Raw genomic sequence first — 25,928 nt, 5'->3', positions numbered from 1 at the left:
AGAATATAGTAGTCTGAGGGAAGTGATGCCAGAATGTCCGGCAAGGAATGAGGGTTGGTCCATGTTTCGGTCAACAACAGAAGATCTGGTTTTTCTTCCGTCAGGAAAAGGAAGATGTTGACCTGGTTCTTTATTAGGGACCTTGTGTTGAGGTAGTAGCATCTCATGTTATGTAGTAGTAGAGGAGCCGATCTAGGTTCATTCGGCAATGGTGGAATAGACTGAATATCGTCAGCCAGCAGGGGAAGGCGGGAGAGCCCCAATGTTTGTATACGTGTGCAAGTGTGCGAGGGGAGTGAAGGGAGGGCTATTCCTGAGGGGGAGCTAGGTTGTAGTGATAATAGATCATGAGAGGAATACCTCACAAAATGGCCAGGGGGGGTGGGCCCGGGTCCCGGTCGGCCGCGGACGGGCGCAGACGGGCTTAACTCAGGCGCAACTCCGGTGCGCCTTCGTCGCGCCCGCTGCGCTTGTCCGCTGCGCTGACACATATGGACCGTTTAAGTAGGGGCGGGACTCGGGGGTGTGGCGGTGATGTCACTGGCCTCGCCTCCCACCTCACCCGAGCAACCCGGCCCAAGATGGCGGCCCCTGCCGCTGCGAGCCATCCATTCCCGACACAGTTCTCATGCTATATAATGTAATAAACATCATAAGAGCTGCGTCAGCATTGGCTGTTAGGTACAAAGCATGACAGCGCAAGTGCGGGAAGAGCGTCAGCATGGCCAATCATAGTGCAGCTTTAACTTAAAATTCACAATTGGCCATGTTTTTAGGTCTCGCCTGACCCAGCGCATGCGCTGGTCTGGCGAGACTTATTGAGAGGGCTCCAAAAAGTGCTACCAGGCCAGCCTAGAGCTACAGTGCATGTGCGCGGGCGCGCGCGCCGCGCTTTACCGCGATTACTTTCACTTTCGTGGCCGTGCGGCCGCTTTGATGTTTGGTCATGATCGCGATCACTTTAATTTTTTGCATAGCCAATAGGTCTCGCTTTTGGGACCTTATAAGTATTTAGTTATGCAACTGTTGCATGGCTAAACACTTATAAGGTCCCAAAGGCGAGACCTATTGGCTATGCCAATGCTTGTTTTAATTATGTCCTGACGGAGCTTCTTTCCAGTAGTGAGCGCGAAGATATGGACTAAGGTCAGTGTGCTGAAAGCTGAACTATGTGTGTACCCCCCTCATCACAGTGAAGTAAGTCATGTGCAGCTGCTGCACTTATTTTTACAATATGGCATCGTGTGACAAACAAGTGTTTAAATATAATAAAAGAACCTACCTCACCTATTAGAAATTCAGTTTAAGGCAACATTTGCATCATCTGACACACGTAGGGACCCTGGTGCGGACCAAGGAATCTATAGTCGCCCGATAAAGGCATGGAATTCAGATTTTGCACCAATTTTCTACCTCATAATTAAGCATTATTTGCATATGAGTCTTCCTTACATTGTTGATACTTTTACTAATGTTACAGTCTTAGCACAGTACAAGTTCAGCTCTAGTTTGAAAGAAAATTGAGTTTATAACTGTCTGACACTGGCGTCTTCTTCAACCTCAGAGAGCACAAGCAATGTGCAAGAGGGACGGATACTTTCATGTAGTGAGAAAACCCCCATTTTAGCGTGCCCTGATGCTGTGTCTTCAATATTTTATTTCAACCAGGCGACTTGAGTAATCAGGCAACATGTGCTGAGGTAACTTTAGCAGTCCTCCAGTCTTGCTTGCCCCACTCCCTCGTAAGTCATCATTTGTAGGACATTAAAGGAAATGCAATATTGAAAAGAGCACGTAGCCTCACAATATGGAATCCGAATGACTATATTAGTGGAATCATTAAGATGATATCTCCGATGTAAAAGGTTGCGGTTTATGTAGCAAAAAGGGCAGGGTGAACTTGTGGAAAATGAGCTGTGTCACTATGTGATGATCATAAAATCTGAGGTCCTTATTTATGAGGCCTTGCGAGAGTTTGGCGCTTCTGTTGCGTCACTTTTTGTGACGCATCGGCGGCGTAAAACATTCCTCCTGTTGCGCCCTATTTACAAAGTGACGCATCTAGGCAGATGCGTCACTTTGTAAACCCCTGTGCTACATTATACCTGCGTCAGGTATTAATGTATGCAGGGTGGGCGTTCCCACGTAAGTAAGCCTCGTAGAAGTGACGCAGTGAAATCTAGAGATATCACTGCGCCACTTCTTGGGGCAAATGCGTCAATATCTTACGCCTGCCTCACACCAGGCGTAAGACTGATGCAGGCCCTTTCACATTGGTCTTGCCCCATGTAAAAGGACACATTGCTGGAGGTGCATCACTTTTGTGACACACTCCAGCAATGCGTCACTTTTGCGCCTACAGTTACGTCAGAAATACTGACGTATCTGTAACTCCTTGCGACATGATGCATCATACAGTAAATATGACGCATCCATCATGTCGCAAGGAGGGCGCACTGAGAAGTGACGCATCGCTGCTTTCACGCAGCGATGCGTCACTTCTCATAAATGAATGTGTAAGCTAAGCTGCTTAAAACCAAGAGTTTTATTTTTTTTACCAGCAAAAGTAAGACGTGATGTGTGAGCGAAAAGAATGAGGAGGGAGCTGCGTGCACTTATTAATTAACTCTTTTTTGTATATTATTTGAGTCGCACTCTCACCTTTCAAAAAATTTCAAATTGCTTCTGCTTTAAGAACTAGCCGTTTTCATTTTTTGTGTGCATTTTAAGGGCTTATGTTTCTTATGTGATAAATTTAAAGTGATGTTTGCCTCTAATTACCTAGCTTCTACTGTCCTGCAAATTTCTTATTTGCCAGGGCAAAGTCCTATTTAAAAATATGTGCCATGGACCAGCTACCCCATGCTCAATTTGTAAAAGATTAAGTTCCAGGGCCCAACATTTGCTCAGATGCCCACAGCCAGTGCTATTCAGTGTCAATGAGCTAAATACCAAGAAGGTGTAGTGGTGATCCAGCCTCATGCCTCTTTAATCCACCACCAGGCACTTTCAGAAGCTTTAACTCAAGCTTTAAGGTTCCTGCTTTCTCCCTCTTTTTCTGTCTGTGTTCCTGCTTCTTTCCCCATTGTGTGTTTTACTCACTCTTGCTCTGGGTCAAAGTCTGATGAGGGAAAATGAGTTCCAGTGGGCTTCACCCGAAACTACTGGCTCAAATTAACCACTGGCTATCCTCCTTGAGTGGTGGGGTTATTTACTGAAGACTGAAACAGGTGATAGGATAATAAAGTGTGCTTAAGTGGAGGGGTCCACACAGACAGGGAGCTTGACTAATACTGTGTTGGACCCAATTATTTGACAGGCACCTACCAATAGCAGGCCATGTAGAGATGCAAAGTCCCCGATAGCTCATTTTCTTGCTTAAACTGTGCTGGAAAATGCACCTATATGGTCATATTTGGACCAATTTGTTACATTTTCTTGGAAGAGAATACCCCAGTAGCCTCTTGAAAAGCTGGTCTGGTCTGCTTTGGTAGCTAAGTCCAACACAAGCAGTGTATTTATGCCACACCACTTTTAAATTGCACCAGCCGCCACTGCTGGAGCATATAAATTGATGTAATAATCCAGAAAACAATCCAAAATTCCCTGATCAGTATGATGTCTATTAGCTAGTTTATCTTGGATAGTAGTAATTTTTGATTTTTGAGTTTGAGATAATTACCAAATAGTATGTATGCTTTATTACAATCTCCATAATATTTAGCATTAATTTTTAACAGAGTTCTGCAAGCACTTTAAGTTGATTTTCAGTTATATTCCATTTTAGCCTGACTTAAATGGACCAATGTACTTTTGTGATTAGAGGAAAAAGAATTATTTTCAAGTATTTTGATATGTTGCAACAAAACAGAAAATTCTTTCACAGCTTTCGTCTTCTTTACTGCCATAGAGTCAATAATTCAACCTCTTGCAATTACCTTAAAGGCATCCCAAAGTTCATGTCTGTATCTACTTTTTGATTGTTGTGGCAGTGGCGAATCTCCTAAATTTCTTCAGAAATGTATGATCTTGTAAGAAGGCATTATTAAATCTCCATCTATTAGGATGTGTAGCTTCCGACAATGAATGTATGTCAGTAATGACTGAAGCATGATCAGAAATTAGTATAGAACAATTTCTGCTTTTACTAAAGATTTTAGAATATTCTAAGTTACAAAAAAGTAATGTATGCTAGAGCTGGACTCATGGATAGGAAAGTAGAATGTAAACTCTGTAACATCAGGTCTAAAAGTCCTCCAAACACCAACTAAACGCCTTGAAAAAAAGATTTTTAACAAGATTTTTATATTTTGTTTTGTATGTATTTTGACTGAGAACATCTGTCTATGAATAGATCCATCAATTGGTTAGAGTCACCCCCAACAACCATCAATTAAGTTGGCTTCAGAGCAAGACCTTAACTAATGTGAAAATGATCCCAGAACTGAAAATCGACCCCAGTAGGCCCATACATATTACATAAGGAACACAATATTTGATTAATTTTGAGATTCAAGAGAAGCCATCTGCCATCATCATCCTTAATTATAGTATCAATATGTAACTTAAGGAATTTATTAAAGAAAATGAAAACCCCATTCTTGTTGTTTTTATCAGATGAAAACAAAATTTCCCCCACCCATTGTTTCTTCAACAAATTCATATCTTTTTCTAAGAAACAAGTTTCTTGCAAGAGCACAATCTGACATTTTAGTCTAGATAAATGTGTGAGAACTCTTTGTGTTTTGATAGGATTACAGAGTACTTTAACATTTCATGAAACTGTACGTAGATTATTAGTAGGACATAATCATAAAAAGAAAAATAGCTTACATCAGGGATACAACAACTTGTGAGATCTATGTTATGAGCTATAGTAAGTTGGACAGTGCATAAACAATTTAAGTAATACAAAAGTAAGGCTAAGCGAAGACAGTTCAGAAAAGGACTGAAGAGAAATAAGTAGAATGAAAAAAAGAGGGAAATGCATGCGAAAAATCGAAACAAGATAGGAGGTGAGATAGTGAAACTCTCCATGTTAATTGAAGTGAAGATTGAAAAAAGCCAAAAGGCCATAGCCAAATAAATTATGAGATTGGAGGATAATGGAACCTGGTGAGAGTGGAGCGAAAAAGGAAGAAGACCAATTACCCTAAGCCCTGAGAAAATAAGAAATTAATATATTAATGACGTCTGTGGGAGCAGAAAAGAAGCTCAACACAGTAAACACACATAAAACATAGTAAAGAAGAGAGAAAAGAATCACTTACCAAAAAGGAAATGATGAACAAAACATCGAATGGTGTAGAGGTGGGGAGACTTGAAGGCAGAGGAACACAAAACACTTCAATCCAAACATCTTGAACATAGACAGTATTTGCAAAGAAAAGGTTTTGAAATGTTAAATGTCAATATGAGAGAGCACATATGTCAACTACATTATAGAAGAAAATGTGGCTACGACAAGAACAAAACACCAAGAAGCAAGTCTTTCCAATTTCCATCACTTCTCCCTTGTGTAGGAAAATAAACTTCTTCCGATCTTCTGAATTGTCAAAGGTAGATGTTTTGTCTTTGAAAGTAACCTTAAAAGGGCATGGATGTATAAGACCAAAGTGAATGTTCATGGATCGTAAAACCAGACAGAGGTTGAGAAATTCCTTTCATCTTCTTGCCGTTGCCCTTGCAACATTATGTGTGGAAAAAAAATCTTCTGACTGGACCATAACATTTGTTGCCATTGTTTGGCTGCAGAAAGAACATTCAAAAGATCTGTGTAGTGCAGAAAGTAAGCAATGATCTCTCTTGGCCAGGCTGAAGTAGATTTTTCCCAAGATTGAGGCCCGACACGATAAGCTCATTGTATATTGAGAGATATACCATCTTTTAGACCAACAATCTTAGAAATATTGATCTGAAGAAACTAAATCATGTCTGATGCTTCAGGAATTCTCAAACATTTGTAAATTATTGGACCTGTTAAAATTTGTCACATTTTTTGTATGTTTTTTTAGTTGAATGGCTTCTTTTGAATGTACAACTATCCTGGCTGCTATATCTGGAGCGTTAGTTATTCTCAGCTCCATTTTGGGAACTCTGGACTCAATCTAGAACATTTCTGTGAAGAGTGGTAGTAGTCTAATCCATGAACCATTTTAGATTTTTTATTTCATACATGATATCTTACAATGTTAAAGGTAGTGGTGATTCAGTTGGAGAAGCAGGAATCCTTTTTTGCCCTTTTAATAATATTTCCCTTTTGGTCTTTTGTGAGATGTGATTGAATGGTGGGCGAAGTAAAAGATATTGATGTTGAAGGCAATGAATGATCCATGGTCATAAAAGCTGTGACAATCCAGTGTTAATAAGAAATGCAAAATATTCAGTAGTAAACATTAATTTTTAGTGAAAATATTCTGTTAAGAAGCAGGGGAACTAGATGTCAAAAATAGAGTTCAGGTAGGAAGAGAAGGTGAAGGATGCATGTTATTCCCAGCTAGCTACACCCAGTCGAAAGCAAATGATTTGTAGAATTTTTAGGAGCAACTGATAAAGACCTTTTTTGGTTTTTTAAAGATGACTGACTGGGTACAGAGACAGTCTCCTCAACTCTATCAGGAGACGGCCATTGGGGAACAAATTGTGTTGAATATAAGGAATGGGCTATCTAGTCATTTAAAGGCCATGGGCTGCCACCAGTCAGAGAGAGGACTAGTTTTAGGCAAATTCTACGCATTAGAGGACAAGGGAGAAACTCCTTTTAAAGTTACGGGAGTGGCTCTGAGGAAGCTTACAAATTAGAAACTGTGGCGGTGAGGATCGGAGAACAGCAAAACCAGGGAGATATCTTCACAAAACCTAATTGGAAAGGTCTAAAAACTCACCTCACTACTCCCCCGATTTTCCTGCACCACCATGACCGGTCTATCACCACCAGGGAGCCTAAATCATGCTGCAAATTCTGCTCAGCAGGAGAGCTGAGTATCGGCAGCCATTTTGTTGCACTCCGATCGTGCACTGTCTCGTATCTATGTTGATTAGGGCTGTTTGTTGTTTGTGACAACCTCTGTGTTTTGGCATGTGTACAAAGGTTTCAGGCGCTCACTGATTACCCTGGCTTCTCCATATCATTCTACTATGCATGCTCACACAGCACCAGGTCCCATTCCATATACTGTTCTGATCCCTCTTCTTGATTGTTCCCATTTCCCATCTGCTGCTCCCTCCCCACTTCATGAGCCCATCTTCCTCCTGCCTCCTCCTTGCTGACCAAATACGTAAGGCCAGATTTTCCCTATCAGTCTGTTTTGTGGACCATAAATCCATTGACAACGTTTCCTTCTCATTTCCCCTGTTCACATATTTTCAGGTTTCAATCTCCTCTAGAGCACTGAGGCACATTAGAGTGTCAAATGTCGCTAAACAAGCGCTAGTATTTCATAACATATGTTTGTGTGTGCACATGGACATCTGTATATCTGTGGAGGTGCACTGTGTGGATGACTTCTTGTAGTTCTTTGCATGGGTATCTTTATGGCCCTTGGCTTCTGAATGTATGGTTGTCTGTATATGTGTTGCTCTGTCTGCATATGTGGGTACATGGTGGATCTATGTCAGTGTGTGAGTGAATGTTTTGCTTTTTACAAGTATGAACACACTATAAAATGTCAAAGCTATTTGCTTTGTCTGTGCTTGTTTCCTTTTACAGCTATCTCTGACTTCTTTAACATTCTCTTGTGGTGTGTGTTCTAATTATAGCTGCCTTGGACTGTTCAGTTTTATCGTGTGCATGGCTAGGTTTGTACTGATCAATTGGTGAGCAATTGCTCATCTTCCTGTTTTGGGGCCTCATGGGATGTTTCCATTGAATTCTGAACTTTATCTCCAGATTGCAATATATCCTTCAGTCTTGTATACCTTTCTTCTGGTTTTTCCCTTTATATTTCATCTTTCAGGACATATTTACTGTTTTAATCTGTCCTTGACTCCTGTTACTTGGTAGGCAACTTCTTTTTTCCTTATCATATTATCTCTGTACCCTCGTTCTTCATCCATATCCCGGTATTTCAGCACACGAATAACTTCTAATGTGTTCTTTGTCTGCTTTTATTCAATCGTCATTCAGTTTAAGAGCCGGAAAGAGGAGCGTGAGCGGAAGGGATCCATACCTTACCACCATGGTGGCAAAAAGCGGCAACGCCGGATGGGGGTTCCTTTCCTTGTGCATGAAGATCACTTGGATGTCTCCCCAACACGCAGCACCTTCTCCTTCGGAAGCTTTTCTGGGATTGGAGAGGACAAGCGCGCCATTGAGAGAGGAGGATGGCAGACTGCAATATTAGGTGAGGGATATTTAAGTGGCGGTGGCACACGGTAGTGTGATTATTGAAGCTTTCCAGTCCATATTAAGAGTGGATTAGACAGCGGTCATTACGTCAGAACCTTCAGCATGCTTGCAGTTGTTAAACGTAATGTGGCACCTGAGTACAAGTGCATGTATACAATTATACAATTGCTCCAAAGGTACTTTCCATTGAGAGTTAAAGTGAAGCCAAACCATTTTTCTTAAATAAACAAGGAAAGTGAAGATGCTTTCAAATGCAAAAGTCCACAGGAGGTTCAAATCTAATTTCTTTTCTATATTCCTAATTTGTGTTTTGAGGTGTTTTCATGAGGTACATGTCAGTTAGTGGTTATTTTTTTTCTTTCGGTTTTGCGGTAAGTGTTATCTCTTCATGCTTTTAGAGTGGCCGGGTCCTTGTGTTGCTTTCTCTCTGGTATTTTTCATTTATATCTTACATCACAGAATTCGTGTTGTGAGACAGTGAGTGAAGCACTTGCTTCCAAAAGCTATTTAGTATGTGGGTGAGGACTCGGATAAGCAGCAAGAATTAAAGCCATTAGTGGGTTCTGCATAACCTGATCTTCTCGCGGTTAACTGTTATGATAAGCCAATGTTTGTTTAAATTAAATATGAAGACAAAATAGGCGATATGTATCTCACCTAAGAGCGCTTCAGAACAACCTAGGCCAGGGGTTTTTAACTTCTAGACTTCTATGGACCCCCACTTAATCATTATTGAAATCTAAGGACCCCCACTGACACATTAAAGTAAGCAGGGACCTCAGCCTAAGCGACTTCAATTATTTGAACCAAAAAACAGTGCACAAAATTAGAAAAATAAGCATTCATCAAACAAATGATTACACATTTTATTTAATTCACAAACACATTAAAAATAGGAGTTTTTCTAAAATCAATAAGGCCACCCATCATTCATTCTATATTCTGTTTGATGTGCTTGCACTTCTCCCACGAATCAATCTGAGGACACCAACTTCATGTTTAGCTTTCAATTTCAAATTCTTTCATATTTACAGAACAGATTAACATTTTCAGTTTTCATTTTTGCTTCGTTATGTATTTACACTTTAATATATTAATTCTATTTAATTTTCTAAGCAATTGTGAACCCCTTGGGTAGACATTGTAGACCCCTAAGGGTCCCCAGACCATAGGTTAAGAACCAACAACCTAAACGGCGTAAAACCCACCAAAGTCATTTTCAGGGAGCATTCAATAGCTGTTGAATATCCTCTGAATTATGTGACCTTATTTAAGTGTAGTGAAATGATGAATTGCTATGCGTTCTCATGGGAAGGCTTGTAGTGCACCAAAGCGTTCCTATAACTATCTCTGACCATCTATTTCCATAGCTCATTTTATAGATCAAATTTGAAAATGATAACTTGTAATTGGGTTGATTTTAATGTTTCTAAATTTAATTTGTATTATTTTTTGTTGCATTATAAAATATCCTTTCATTACACAGAGCTTTCCATCTCTGCCTTTATCTCAGCACTATTAACTATCTAAGCTTCAGATGTTTGGTTAGAGTGATCAGTGAATTTGAAGGAAGTTGTAAGGCACCAAAATTAACATGTAGTCGACGTCATAAATATGAAAATAATCTCTTTTGTGGTTCATTTCAAAGCAACATGCTATCCTGCACCATAGTACCGGTGCTCATTTTGACAGTCACACTGATTACATGTGGAAGCTTAATTTTCATGACATGGAAATCAATATTCAGCATAGATTATCTGTCCTTAATGAATGACATTTCACTTATACTCAAACATAGATAAACAAAACGAAAGAGCAGGGAAAATCTTCGCAGGTGAAAACGAGTGAAGTGGAATGTAAATTAAATCATAACATAACCTAACCTGTCTGTAGGTACATGGGGACATTGGAAAGGAATAGTATTAAGAAAGACCTAGAAAGTGAACAGTAGTAGCACTGGGTGTAATGTGATCTTAGGTCTGTAAGAAAGGAATTATGATTTGGCAGTTGGGGCTAATTGCAATGAAGAAATGTGGGTATTGGGAAGATAACTTTCTAGGAATCAAAATCTAGGAAGGTGGCTATTATGATGACATAAGAGTCGGAAAATCCAGCTTAAATACTACAATGGAAAACAGAAAATTGTGTCTTTAGTGGTGTGACCTGTCCCTACATCGTTTGTGCTTCTTGAGCTATTTAAAAAAAAAAAATCAGTGAAACAAAGGTGAAAATAAATATAAGATACTAATGCTTTGGAAAAATGCAAACAGGGGAAAGGTTGTTGTACATCAGGTGTCAGAATATGCTGAGGCGATGCAATCACAAGTTGCAAAGAAGAATACATTCCATTGATATGAGAAGGTGGATTTCCACAAGCACAAGCAGCCATGTTCAATGCAATCCCTGCTTCTTCCATTCCTCTTAGGGAAGTTTACCCGTCGAGGAAGCTCTGATACTGCCACGGAGATGGAAAGCCTGAGTGCCAGGCACTCCCACTCCCATCACACCTTGCTCAGCGACATACCGGACCACTCCAACAGCCACGGAGAGAACGCTGTGAAGGAAGGTATGCTTAGTACTGTCAAAAGACATTGACCTTTATTATCTACCAGCCAATGTGTCTGTGTCAATCCAAGCAAAGCTTATGCCATTCAAGAGTAGAGTGAATGCACAGTTCTACTAATCAAGAACCAATATTTCAAACATGTCCTGCTCATTAGTTGCATTTCTAGAAGTCAGCGATATTAAATACAGGTGGATGTGCATATTGCATGTGGTCACCCTGAACGCAATGCACTTTTAATTAGAGGTTATTTCGCTGCTTTTTTTTATTTTAGAATGTGGCGAATGACTCCTGCTTGAAAGTGGCTGAGCAATACTTTGATACATTCCTCCCCATTGCCTGCATTTTGATGCTTTCTGCAGTTATGACCACATTGTGTTTGCTTCCTTTCACAGCTATCGCTTGCTTGTTATAATATTGGCTTGTGGTGTGCGTTCTAATTATATGTCATAGACTGTGCAGTGGTATCAGGTGCATGCCCGGGTTTGTACTGATCAATTGGTGAGCAATTGCTTATCTTCCTGTTTTGGGGCCTCGTGGGATGTTTCCATCTTGGTCTTCTACTCCAGGATGCGACATATCCTTCAGTCTTGTATGATTTTCATCTAATTGTTTTCTTTACTTTACTTTACTCAGTATTCTTCTTCTCTTGTTTTTGCCTGCTGACCCTAAATCACTTTATCCTCCCTGTCCTCTAATGCAATCTACCTGCTGTCCTTTCTTCTCCAGTGATGCAGTACTTAGCTATCTGCTCCTGTTATGAGTTCCTCTACTTTTCAGCCCACACTTGTATTCAATTCCAATCAAAACAGCTCATGTCCACTTATTCTCGATATACATTTCCACAAGGGCTCTCTATTAATCTACCCTTTACAGGCACTAAGGCCTTAATTTCTGGGTATTTGGAGTAGGGCAGCACAGCAAGTCACCTTGCTGCGCAGACCCACTCCTAAGTGAAAGGGCAGGAATGCACCGTATTTATCCAATACGGTGCATTCCTGTCCTTTCCCTCTACGCTGGTGCCGCTTTGGCAGCCTAGCATCAATGTAGGCAACCTTGCACTATGGTGCAAGGGTGTCTGTGTATTCAGTAGGATTGTTTTTGTGCAGGAAGGAGCACCTTCCTGCATATAACACAATCCTGAGAGGCGTTTTCCTCTTTCTGCAGAATGCAGCACACATAGGGGAAAAAGCAAGCAGAAATAGAGATATTTCTCCTTGTTACGCCTCACCTTAGGAGACGTAAGATTTTGATACATTCCCACGTTTACAAGTCCTTGTAGATGTGGGAATGTGTCAAAAACTATGGAAGTTTTGTGTAAATGGAATGCCTCCTGTGCGCAGTGTATGGCGACGCAGCAATTTGGTCTGCGTTGCCTCACTCAAGATTTCTCAGGGCACCCAAAGCCACGCAAAGTGGCTTTGCATGGCTTCACAAATCTGACTCAGAGCCTTGCATCACGCATGTACCTTTCTGCGTGGTGCTAATCTGATGCAAGGCTCTCATAAATATGCCCCTGCTTTTCCTAATCCCAACACATTTGTCAGGCCCTTTCCACCTCTCCCAACCTCAATGTTGTTCTGACAATATGTATGGGTCAACTTCACTGTCTTATGTATATACTTGATTTAAAATATTATCATATACATAAGCCTCAGGCCTTTTCTCTGGATAATGAGACAGTTAGGCCCTCATTACGATGTCGGGTGGACTTGCATCCGCCCTAAAATGTTTCGGTGAAGGAACCGTTCGACCATAGGTCAGTGGTTCTGAACACCTAATTAGGATTTGACCATACATGGTGTAGTTGCAAACTTCCATGCGGCGGGCCAAAACCACCCACAGCAGACGCTTCCATTGAATAATGAACCTTTTTGCACATCCATGCACCGTGTGGCAGGCACCTAGCGGTTTCATACCCCCTGGAGTGGACTTCTGTTTCCCAGCATCACAGGTTCATTCTCTTGAGGTTCATGTTGAGCTGCTTGACCTTGAATTATTCTAGATAGTCGATGACTGGGACATTTAAGACTCAGCCTTGACATTTAAATCCCACTTTAAGTTGGGGATTTCGCTGATTACCAAGGCTCCTCTTTTGGTTATTTTAAAATCGAGATAACATTCCAAGATACCCAGCCACACATTGTGGGGAAGGATTAAGCCCATCTCACCTTCTCCATAGCAAGCATATAGCTTGATTGATGTGCAAGCGAATACCCTGGTCTCTGAGAAAGACAGGCCTCCACGTATCCCACGAGATATGACTCTAGGCCCTCTAGAGGTAACACAACCACCTGCTTGTACACCTGGCACTCAGGCTCCACAGGCAATACTTTCTCCATCTTTTTCGACTCCAGCTGAGGACATACCTAAGAAGCACCCTTATAAAAGATGGAGCAGACAAATCCTGCACTAAGGAATGAGAGCCCTCAAGATAAGCAGCCAACAGAAAAATCAAGGGACATCATACTGCAGAATGATTGTCTTACTGACAGACAAGACAACATCAAATGTGTAATGCATAGAAAGTACAAGGGACTTATTTACAGATTAATTTCACAGCTTGCTCATTAGGCTTTTATCCTAGCTGCGTTTTACCAATGTGAATACACAGGGGCATCAATAAAGTACGCAAACTATAATTCTCTAGTTTCACTTTCATCAGCTTCTACACAGATCGGGAAATCCAGACTGAATTTGGAAACAGACATTGTCTAATTAGTGGGGTTAGAGAAGAGTCAGTATGTCTCAAAAGTCCAATGTATGGGATATAGACTAGGACACTTCCAGGACTTTCATACACTCTACGGGAAGAGACAAGAACAACAACCAGCATTAGAGATCCACCTACAACGCCAGATTTCTGAATAAGAGAAGAGGAAATCAAAAGTTCACAGTAGCTGCAGGCAAACTACCAACACATAAAAGCATAGACTGTGCTATGTTGTCTCAACCACTATGCTCCCCAGTGGAAAGGCACTTTTCACACCATCTCCAGGAGAATCGAAAGATAAACATGTACACATAGGTGCTTTATATTGTGCAGAATGTATTTAAAATCAGGTTCCCTGTCCCATATTCCGTCTACTGGATGAAATCTTTCTTTTTGGACCAGTTGGTGCAAGAGACAAGTATTCTGCTAAACAAAGAGAATCGTTGACTTTGTTCCGAAACATCAAAGGAACACAGGGATTTACTCCTGATAGTCAATCAATCAGTCAATATTCTTGTAAAGCGTGACTACTGACCCATTATTTGTATTTGTATTTGTATTTGTAGGGGAATTTATATAGCGCATGTATACCGACAGGTCTCTTAGCGCTTGACAGAAGGAGATTGCAAAATTAGCCCGGTAAAGACAGTCCTGGTCGCAGAGATCTTAGAAAATGTCTCTGAAAAGCAGCGTTTTTAGTATCTTTCGAAAAGGGAGTAAGCCTGGCTCTTTCCGAACGGCATCTGGCAGTTGATTCCAAAGGCGTGGCAGGATCACAGAGAAAGCTCGCCCGCCCTTGGAGGCCAAGTTGCTTCGGGGACAGACCAGTTGGAAAGCATCTGTAGAGCGGAGTAGGCGTCCCGGAACATACTTAGCCAGGCGATCCCTAATGTAGCTGGGAGCGTGACCATAGAGGGACTTATGGGCGATACATAGGGCCTTAAATTTAGCGCGTTGTCTAACGGGCAGCCAGTGTAGCTTTAGAAGCAGAGGTGTTGCATGAGACCTTCTGGGAAGGCCAAAAATTAGCCTAGCGGCATCATTCTGTGCCACCTGGAGCCGGTTAGTGAGTTTCAGAGGGAGACCTAGGTACAGCGCATTTCCATAGTCAAGGCGAGACAGAATAGTAGCCGAGACTATGGATTTCATAGAGGAGGTAGACAGAATGGGGACTAGTTTCCTCAGTTGCCTCATAATACCAGAGCAGATGCCTACCACAGAGGAGACTTGATGACTTAATGAAAGTTCTGCATCAATCTTAATGCCCAGACTCTTCACAGCTGGGGAAGGGCATGGGGGGGTCCCAAGTTCTTTGGGCCAGAACAGGCCACCCCAAGAGTTGTTGATAGTTGGGATGACGAGGTCTCAAGGAGCTGAGTTGGGGAGGAGGATCTACTTTCCAGTCGAAGAGCCAGGTCTTGAGGTCCTTCCTGAATTGAGGTAGAGAGGGGGATTGCCTTAGATGTAGAGGCAGGGAGTTTCAGGTCTTTGCCGCGAGGTAGGGAAAGGATCTTCCTCTAGCCGTGTTCTTGCAGATCCGAGGGATGATGGCCAGGACCTGTTAGGCAAAGCTGAGATATCTGGTGGGAGTGTAGAAGGAGAGGCGGTGGTTGAGGTAAGCATGTCTGGCGCTGTGGAGGGCCTTGTAGGCGTGCATGAGGAGATTGTAGGTAATTCTTTTGTTGATCGGGAACCAGTGGAGATTTCTTAGGTGACTGGTGATGTTGCTGATGCGGGAAATGTTCAGGATGACTCTAGCAGTATTTTCTGCAGTTTGTTTAGGAGTTATTAGGTGGTGCCGGCATAGAGTGCCTTGTCGTAGTCGAGTCTGCTGCTGATGAGCAAATGGATGACCATTTTCCTGGACTCGATGGGGGATTCACTTGAAGATCTTATGAAGCAGGCGGAGTGTGTGGAAGTAGAAGGACGAGACAGCATTGATTTGGCGGTTCATAGAGAGCAAGCAGTCCAGAATGATGCCAAGGTTACGTGCGTGGTCCCTGGTGTGGAGGGAGGAGGGGGGTTCAGAGCACTGTCGTCCACCAAGAGTCTTTCCATGCGGAAGGGGTGGAGCTCAGGGTGAGGACTTCGGCCTTGTTTCAGATTGACCTTGAGGCAGCTTTCCTTCATCCATGTGAGGCTGCCTTCATCCCGTTGTGGAAGTCGCTCTTGGCGGCTGTGGGTTCCTCTGTGAGGGAGAGAATCAGTTGGGTGTCGTCGGCGTAGGAGATGATGTTGAGTCCGTGGCTTTTGACGATGGCTGCAAGCAGGGCCATGTAGATGTTGAAGAAGGTGAGGCTCGGGGAGGACCCCTGGGGCACTCCGCAGCTGATATCCATGGGTTCTGATTGGAACAGTGGAAGTCTGACTGTCTATATTTGGCTGTAGAGGAAGGAGCAGATCCATTCTAGGGCTTTGTCACAATGCCAACGTCATGGAGTCTTGCGCAGAGAGTGTGATGGGAAACTGTGTCGAGGGCAGCTAAGTTGTCCAGGAGGATGAGGGTGGCAGTTTCGCCTCGGTCGAGGAGGGTGCATTTGCCGTCTGTGGGGGCAAGGAGCACTAACTCGGAAAGTTGGGCGTTGATGGCCTTCTCAATGACTTTGGCTGGGAAGGGGAGCAGAGAGAGGGGTCTGTAGTTTTTGTGAGAATAAAGGGCCTGAATCATGCATATTGTTGCATTCTGACCTTAAAGAAAGCAAACAAATTTACCAAACTAGAAAGTTCTGTGTGCTGGCCCTTCTTCTGATATTTTCTCTTCTCCAACAGAACAATAGGATGCATACTCTGCGCAAGGTTCAACCGGCTCAACAGTCTCTATAGAGAATACAGTTTGGTCTCAAAATCAGCCCTTCAGTCCAAAACCAACTACTTCAAGTCCTGAGAATTATAATTCTCTTTTTACAATATCTGCCCTTACCATCTAAGTGGAAACGTCTTCCCTTTCATTACTATCATTTACCCATTACTTGGGAGCATATGTTTTCTTCAGAAGAGACACGCACAGTTAGACAGGCTTTTCTTTTCTGGGTTTGGTGGCGATGTGCTTCTTACTAGTACACAAGGCCAAACACTGACTCTACATGGTGCCTCTGCAAAAATCTACGAAATGGGGCGTACATAACTTGTCCAACCCTGCCAGGTGCACAACCCAAGACCCTAAGGTTCATATAATGATGTAATCAACATTTATCAAGTTTCAAAGTGTTGTTTCAAACATATATTGCTCTTTCTTAGTAAACATAAACTATACTTGCCATTACTTATGGCTCATATTGCATCAATCAAACATCAACATTATGATGTTATAATACAATGTTCATATTACAATATTCACATATCATTGCAAAACAGTGCTACACTCATTGTTTTATGTCCTATGTCGTGCTCCCAATGCACTTTGGGAAATCCCTTTGTCAGGGGAACTCTAAAAATAACAAGTGTATTCAATGATGATGAAACAGAAAAACAAAAAGCAAAGGAACAGAAAAGGCCTGCCCATGACCCTGTGAGCCATGACCCATGAAACTGTGTTTGCACATGCTGTTGCTCAAAGTGCCAACACATGCAACCATATGTTCTTACCCTTGTGTTCTTGTCTGCTACTACCAGCTGTTACTGGAGAGAAGTGCCTGCACTATTATTACAATTTTGTTCACTATATCCACCCTAATTGCCAACAGTATCCCTGTTGCACACATGACAAAACCACCAAAACAAAACAACTACCACCGTGTGACCTCTCTGCATGCTAGTGCAAATGTCAAAATGTCCCATAGAAGTAAAACAAATCCTACCTGGCCATAACGCGACACTGCTGATTCCGTAATGTAAGCAATCTGTAAATCAACGCACATTCCAGTGAGTAAAATGCTCTACAAATACGATATCCCTTCCACTCCAAAGCGTTCTATTACTCACTCTAAAATCAGTTGTCGTACAAACCTCTTTAAATAGTTTCCGTGAGTAGTTTCACGCTAGGATGAAATCTCCTAGATAAACCAAGGAACAATCCCTCAGATACATCCACTAAGATAAAGAGAAACTCTCACAAAACCTCTATCATTACTTAATGTATGTGACTTACTTCAACCCTGGAGCAACTCCATATGAACGCCACTGCTGCAGTGTGCAAAAAGTGTACGCGACCTCTAGCGCTCCTAAACGTACCGTAATGCGTCAATACCGACGCGATTCAATGAAGATAGAAAAAAGACCCCATTCATGCTCTTGCAGAAAACCTGACCCGACTGACCCCCATACCAAGTGTGCTTACAGCTCCCGATTTGAATATGATAATTGGTGATGTGCATATAAAGTGAATAAAAAATGTGCATTCTACAACATATTTGCGTGATATCTAGTGCGTGATCTCCATTGAATCACAATGTGAATCTGAGAACGATTTTGAACACTAGTAGTACAAACCACCCCTATAACCTGATCCAATACTTATATATAGGGGAGAGCAAATAAAGAAAATGAGAAGACAATCATGATAGTGTGAAATCCATCTTCATATGGTGTGAGCTTATTCTACAGATGGTATTATGATGACAACTCTGCTTATCTGCTACATCCACAGCTGATGTAATACTTCTATATATTGACCTAACTAAACCACATGTACATTGAGACAATGTTACAAGGTAGAAATGAAACTTTCAAAACATTATGACCATCATGTTGTTATGAGTCATTAAGATCCAAAGGCTCCGTATAGCGTCATCACAGTTACAATCCTTTCAATAATAAGAGATCTTTTACAGAAAACATGAAATTTCAATTTCGCCATTTAACCCATGTGGCATGATGGTGTTTAAGCGTCTTATCCAAATTGTTTATTTCTGTGCTAACTGTTTGTGGCTATCTCTGTTTGGTGTAGAGATTATCCTTTCAAGTACTGTGAACCGCAATTGTGGTATAGTGTGTTTCTTCTCCAACCAGTGCACTGCTAGACATGAGTTCCTATTCTCAGTTTTAATCATACTTATATGTTCTGTGATGCGATTCTTAATTTCACGTGATGTTCTAACCACATAAACTAGTCGGCACAGGCATTTTATAGCATAAATAACCATTTCCGGGTTGGAATTTGATGAGTGCCCTAGTCTTATCTGCTTGCCTGTGTGAGGGTGAGTGAATGTGTTGCCTAAAATCACATTGCCACAGTGACTGCAATCAAAACATTTCTTCATGCCTGTTATGTTGTTTGTGTTTTCAGGTGCTGTGCCTCTTTTCAACAGTTCCTTAAGGTCTTTTGAACGAGGCTGCGCAAACATTGGTTTAGTCACCAAAAGATTCTGGAAATCTGGTTCTTGTTCTATTATCTCCCATCTGCGTAGAATACTCTGTTTGATGGCTGAAGCTTCAATAGAAAATTTAAATACACAGACTTCTCTATTTTGAGGATGTTTAGCTGTGTGTGATAACAAATTCTTCCGATCTATAGGTTGAACCAAGTTCCTTGCTTCTTCCAATATTTCAATGGGGTAACCTCGCTTTTGATATTGATGAAATGTATCTTGGATTTATTCTGAACATTTACCGGACTCTGAGGTGATTCTCTTGATTCGGATGAATTGTGACACTGGCAAATGTTTTTTCAGGGAAGGTGGATGAAAGCTCGTGAAAATACCAGCATTTCCAAAACACTATAGGCTGGAACAACAAGTTTTACCTCGCTGCTTACCCAGCATGGGGCCAAATGTATATCTTTGTGGTATGTATACTCCATCGCAATGACTGAGTATGCATACCACCAAGATAAAGGTCCGCACACCCAATTTAGATGCAGCTGGGCCATAGGTTTAACCATAGCAAAGACTGCTTTGTCTCCACTGTGATTAAACCCCTGCGATGATTTCTCAGATCACGAGGTACATCATTTTTTCTGCCCATACCACCATGCTAATCAATGCATGACAGTCTTGTGCAGAAAAAATAAAAAGACGTGGTTGACGTGACAGGGTTGACATGGTGTCAGACTGTCCGTCTGAAAAGGGCAAGCCTTTTAATGCCATGTGTGCTGAAGGTTGCCAGCACAGAGTGTGTTACCAACGGTAAATCCTGTGGCATTTATGCCATCGAAAACTCAGCAGTTTATGTTCTTTATGTAGGATGCAGTGCTTTGCATAAATGTAATGGGTGAAAATGTATTCTATTTTGTACCTAACCTTCCAGAGTGTGTTGGGAATCCAATCCAAAAAGCTTTATTTGACAAATAAATGTCATAAAAGCGAAATACATCTAATAAAACTCATTTTTGTTACAAAAAGTTTCAGTGCAAATATTTTAAAAAATACAATAAAATAATTAATAAATACACATCAATCTTACACTTGATTAAAAATCGTATTAAACATCTAGAATGAAGCATTCGATAAAAAATTGTTTTGTCCTAATTAGAATTACATAAGGTAACTAAGCATACACAATGATTAAAAAGGATAAGCTGCAGACATAGATGCAAGACATCGATTAATCAATTGGTTAAAAGAGATTTTGATCCTATAGCCCACACCCAGCTCAGATACTTGGCTACAGCTGTTGTAATACATGGGAGAGTATCATTTCGCAATATTCTCATTGCAGTGATACATATTCTGGTAGACAGCAATCTGCATAACGGAGCCAACCACGCTTTGCGCGGAGCTGTGTATACTGGGCACACAAAGAGAACATGAGCGTAAGACTCTTCACACTTATCGCAAAAGGAGCATTTACTATTGCCCTCACTTTCCCACTTGGCCGTGAAGGTTCGCAAAGGCAAAGTCCCCACTCTAAACTGGAAGTACAACTTCCGATCATAAGGTTTGGATATAATATCCCAGTACATCTCCAATTTAGGTCGGGGTTTCAATATTAAGAAAAGCCCTGATTGCGTTGAGCTATCACATCTATTGTAGGTATTATAATGGAGTATATTCTAGTATTTTTCTTTTACTATTTCTTTAGATGGAATTGGATTGTTCATGGGGTTTTCCCATAAATCTTTCATGCCCATGTTTATCAATATTGCTCTGATTTCACAAAGCCAGCGAATCTTATGAAAAGTGTCTGCCTTAATTATATCCCTAAGGCCTTCAGTGTATGGTAGCAGTTCTGGTGTGCTCCAGATTCTGTACCAATACAAAATTGGGCGCAACCTGGCAAGATCAACCAGCGCTTTACGGCCAAGGTCTATCAACAAAGGCAGTGTCGGAGTGTTTTGTGGAAGAGTAGAAAACGATTTTCAGCTACAGTGAGGTGTGGCATGTTCTCTAAACAAATAGACTCCACCCACAAGAATTTGAAGTGTGACAAGGTTTATGGTCTTGCGGGTGATGTGTTTCCTACAGTGGTAGGAAGCACATTGTGTTCTTTAAATACCCCTCACACACCAAAAGGGCCCTTGGTGTCATGCTTCATCATAGGGGTCTTCGCACCCCTCTACGGAGCGCAGTGTGCTACTAACCAACGGATATGTGGGAGCACTTGATGTAACCACTATGTGTAGTGTGTGAGTGGTAGGGTCAGTAGTGATAAGTGAGTGAATATTAAAAAATACCTGGCAAATGGGGACTAAAAAGATTTTAATAAACCCCTTTGCTGGTATTGTTAAAAACAGTGGGACGGAGGTCTAACGTATTAATGTACAACACCTCCTGTGTGTCTGTGTCAACATGTTTCGAAGCCAAATGCTTCTTCTTCAGGATGGGTACACAGATCCCTACCCTACTCACAAAGGACAGTGAAATACCATCCAGAACATAGGAAATACTATGTGTAAATTATATATATAGTATGCCTATTATACTCAATTAGTATCCACGGAGCCACGGAGGGAACGGTCGGGTGAGGTTGTATCCTCACGCATAGTGCTCAATAGCACAGAGTCCCCTGCGTTTTTCTCAGAAGGCTCATGAGGCCTTGGACTTCTTGATAGCAAGAGGAGATAGAGATATTACTTTGCCACCAAACTAATTGAGCATAATAGGCATACTATACATATAATTTACACATAGTATCCCCTATGTTCTGGACGGTATTTCACTGTCCTTTGTGAGTAGGGTAGGGATCTGTGCACCCGTCCTGAAGAAGAAGCATTTGGCTTCGAAACATGTTGACACAGACACACAGGAGGTGTTGTACATTAATACGTTAGACCTCCATCTCACAGTTTTTAACAATACTAGCAAAGGGGTTTATTAAAATATTTCTAGTCCCCATTTGCCAGGTATTTTTTAATTTTCACTCACTTATCACTACTGACACTACCACTCACACCCTCACACACTACACATAGTGGTTACATCAAGTGCTCCCGCGTATCCTTTGGTTAGTAGCATGCCGCGCTCCGTAAAGAGGGTTGCGAAGACCCCTATGATGAAGCATGACACCAAGGGCCCTTTAGGTGTGTGAGGGGTATTTAAAGGACACAATGTGCTTCCTACCACTGTAGGAAACACATCACCCGCAAGACCATACATCTTGACACACTTCAAATTCTTGTGGGTGGATTCTATTTGTTCAGTAATTATAGTCAGGGGAGATTGAATCCACTCCCAGTGTCCCTCCTGACACATCTTCTCTCCACTCCCTCCTTTGATATTTACGATGTTCTCTAGACCCCAGAGGTCTGCCCCGTATAGTACCGGGCTCACTACCTTCATTTCATAAATTTGTAAAACTGGGGTAATTGGCTTGGTTAGAGAAGCATTGAAGTCTTTTTGTAACATACCTGACAGCTGTCGGAGCTTTAGTGTGGCGGCATTAATTTGGCAGCTCCATCACATATCTTTCTGCAACAGCACACCCAAATAAGTGAAAGCATTTACTTGCTCCAATAAACGATTTTCCAAAAGTATTCGTCCTTTAAAGGTTCTATGTGGGTTGAACGCCATGAACTTGGTTTTAGATACGTTTATTTCCAAACTGCGAGTGGTGCAGTTTTCAAAAAGATTTAATGCTTTAGGCGAATATCAAAATGGGTATTTTGATACCTGCAAGGGTTAGGGCGTCAGTGGGGACTGATGATAAATGTTTGGCGACGCCATTAACAAAAAGCGATAATAATGTAGGGGCCAACACACAACCCTGTTGCACACTCTTTGCGACAGGAAAGGGAGCGGTAACATTTCCCTGCTTTCCCCAGCGTATTTGAGCACATTTTTCTCCGTGGAATCGAGCATATAAAAAGAAGGAAGGTGCACCAGGATGAAGTCAGAGAGCTCCAAATGTATTCCAAAATCTATCCTTTATTATATTTTCAGTTTAAAATTTGGACATCAGCCAACGCGTTTTGTTCCAAATGGAACTTCGTCGCAGCTGGAAAAGTACACAAATAAAAACACACTAAGTACACCTAATACATAAGACAACACATAAACATTGTAAACAACATATATAAATAAATATATGTACACATTAAACACATAAATTCATTACATTGGAAGAACGGCACAACAATCCAAAAAAGTCTGGCATCATTATATGTATTCACACAATAAATGTCTTAAACAACAAAGAAGGGACAATAGATATATAGACATACAATGAATATATACACAAACAATTATATTAAAAAAAAATTGGTTTCTAATTATGTCTATACCATATACTCAGTAGAAAATACAATATAATTTTTTGTCACACAAAGTATTTTTTGAACCCTTGGATGAAAGGAAAACCCATAGTACAAGGTTATGTGAGAGAAATACTTTGAGCGTACACAGCAAAGGACGGTGACAAGTAGAGAGGGGAAACAAGAAAGGAAACAAAACATAACATAAAATGGGGGGGAAGAAGAGAAGGAGAAAAACTAGGGTTTTTTTCTTGATATATATATGTAAATATACAAGAAAATATTCATTCAAAAAACCTAAAGATGGTCTCACCAGAAGTATCTTGATGTTGGTTCACTTAATCGGTAAACAACAGTCAATTGATTCCAAAAGTTAATCCTAATCGGTAGAGGCCTGGATCCTGATTAAAGAAAATACCACGGTTGTAATTAGAGAGCAAATAAAGGATGCAACCAATTATCAAAACTGAGGTTCCCACCTAGTTTAAGTACAACAACAGCTGAATATCCAGATTATAGATTAGTCCCCTACTAAGGCCTAGTGAGAATCAGGGAAATGTACGCATCTTACCGTAAATCGCAAACAAGTTTCAGCGTCCCACAGACTTCCAAGCAGACCAATTCGTCTGAAGGATATTAACCCAGGTCCTAATCACAGGGAGAACATAGGATATCAGATCATACAATTGGTTCCTTGCACATCCTAGTTTGACATTGTCATCACAAATGCAACTAATCTAAAAAAAAGTCTAACAACGATAACCCAGGTCCTAATCCAGGGAGAGTGTGGGACACCAGTGCATGCAGTTAAACTTATGCACAACTTGACTAACATATTCATAAGTGTGGAAAGTGTCGGATGAATAATCACGATGAGGCAAAGCAAAAACGTCATCTTACCTCCGTATTCACCTTTGGGCTAAGTCACAAAAACACTTGTCACTATAAGTTTTAAATGATCCGAGGGTCAGGGTAGCAGCCAACAATCCGAATGAGAAAAATAAATAACATTCAAGGAGTCTCCCTATATAATTTGGGCTCGTCAACATACAGCATATCTAACAAGTGGGATCTAACAATGTATAAAACAGAAAGCCCATAACCCTTAGCCAAGACGCCAACCTCAGTCAAGTGCTGGGGCATAATATACGGGTGAAAAGTAAAGGCATTATATATATACAAATCATCCTTGGCCAGCAGCCTATCCTTGCTTACATTTGAATGTGCCAGCGTAACAGAAAAGGTTGGGGTTAACCCACGTAGTTTGAACAACCATATGTAATGAGAACCACCCAACCATACCAAAGAATACTTGTATAGGGGTCCCGTCCCAGATGACGGGAAAGAGGAATCACCAGTCGATGCGTTGTATTAGCGCAATACAGTAAACACAGGAAACTGGTATCTAACCCTGTGTTAAAAAACAAAAGCAAGCATATAATGTGCACGGCGAAACCTCAAGCCCCCCCCGGTGTATTACCTGGTCAGTGTCAACGCTTTCGGTAGGAGTCCCTCATCTGGACTTTCAAAAAGACGCGCAATATTGAACCGGCTTTAAGTAAAGTTTTCCGGACCGTGCGTCCACCCTACGTAAAAGCATCATCAATCACGTGTGTGTCACATGTTTGCAAGAGCGCACGGTCGCCATATTATAGTGGTAACTCTTAAACGATAGTTAAGGATAAAATGAGTTAATTGCCATTATAAAGGGGAACGTTCGAAATGAAACAAACTTTTCAAAAGCGCATTTTTAAATTGTCAAATAAACAACTATCTGTTGTTTGCCGGTTATTAAACAGCAAGGTAAGAGACCCATCATGGTTCTAATCTCGTGCACTACACCATCTATGAAATAGACAACACTATTTAGAGCCATCTTAAAAGTATTTCCACATCGTGACGCAAAAGTATAACTCCGGCATTCTTTAAATCATGAAGCGACCCCGCCAATATGGTACGCACAAAAGGAAGAAAACGTATTAATTTTAAAGAAAGTGTAGGTTTATGTATTTAGAACCTTTTTCAAATGCTAAACACATTAAATCCAAACAATATAAGCAACCATGAAAAACAATGTTCCCTAGTGGGACATCGCCCGTACGGCAGTACACTGTCGCCAGATAATTGCACATGTAGGAGGAATGGACCAGTGTGTTAAAACGGGGCCCCGTAGTGGATTGTACAGTCATCATCACATAAACACCAAATGGTACCAAACACTACACCAACAACAGAAGGGGAATGAAGCGATCTCATATTGATATTGCCTACCAAAATAGGCATGTGTTTAGATAGTCCACATCCACTGTCCCAAAGTTAAAAAGTTTATTTAAACTGTAATGCGCCACAGCATGAGTATGAAAGATCAAGGATGAGGAATGTGCGAAGTATTATTGTGCTCAATATAATCATAGGTCACAACTAATAATCTGTTCACAATAGGAACGGGCAAGAAATAAACAGAGGAGAAAATATAGACTTAGCACAAGGGGAGGGAAAATGGAGAGGGTCACCAATAGGCCCTTAATTCCATAATACATTATGTTTTGTATGGCACATATTTCACAATAGGAGAAAATCTATCATCACTCCAATTTCCCCTACTCCCAACCATTCCCACATTAATGTTTCAATTGTGTCTATAAAAAATAGTGCATCTCCCCATCGGTATTATGCCCTAGGCGTGTTGCCCTCAGTCGACAAATCCATCTTGACGCCATCTGTCTTAATTACAGTTCCC

At 41.2% G+C, this 25,928-nt stretch overlaps 1 protein-coding gene across 1 annotated transcript in view; it reads left to right on the top strand.

Annotated features, from left to right (window-relative positions):
* UNC80 (unc-80 subunit of NALCN channel complex) overlaps positions 1–25,928 on the top strand; it is a 3,271,126-nt gene that overhangs the window by 581,875 nt on the left and 2,663,323 nt on the right. Inside the window, exons 10-11 of the mRNA XM_085648598.1 lie at positions 8,126–8,342; positions 10,773–10,913. Coding sequence (XP_085504724.1) covers positions 8,126–8,342; positions 10,773–10,913 — 358 coding nt within the window. The remainder of the gene's footprint in view (positions 1–8,125; positions 8,343–10,772; positions 10,914–25,928) is intronic.

Source organism: Triturus cristatus, chromosome 3_2, assembly GCF_964204655.1.
Source record: "Triturus cristatus chromosome 3_2, aTriCri1.1, whole genome shotgun sequence".
Taxonomy (NCBI): Eukaryota; Metazoa; Chordata; class Amphibia; order Caudata; family Salamandridae; genus Triturus; species Triturus cristatus.
This window is presented reverse-complemented; position numbering and strand designations above follow the sequence as displayed.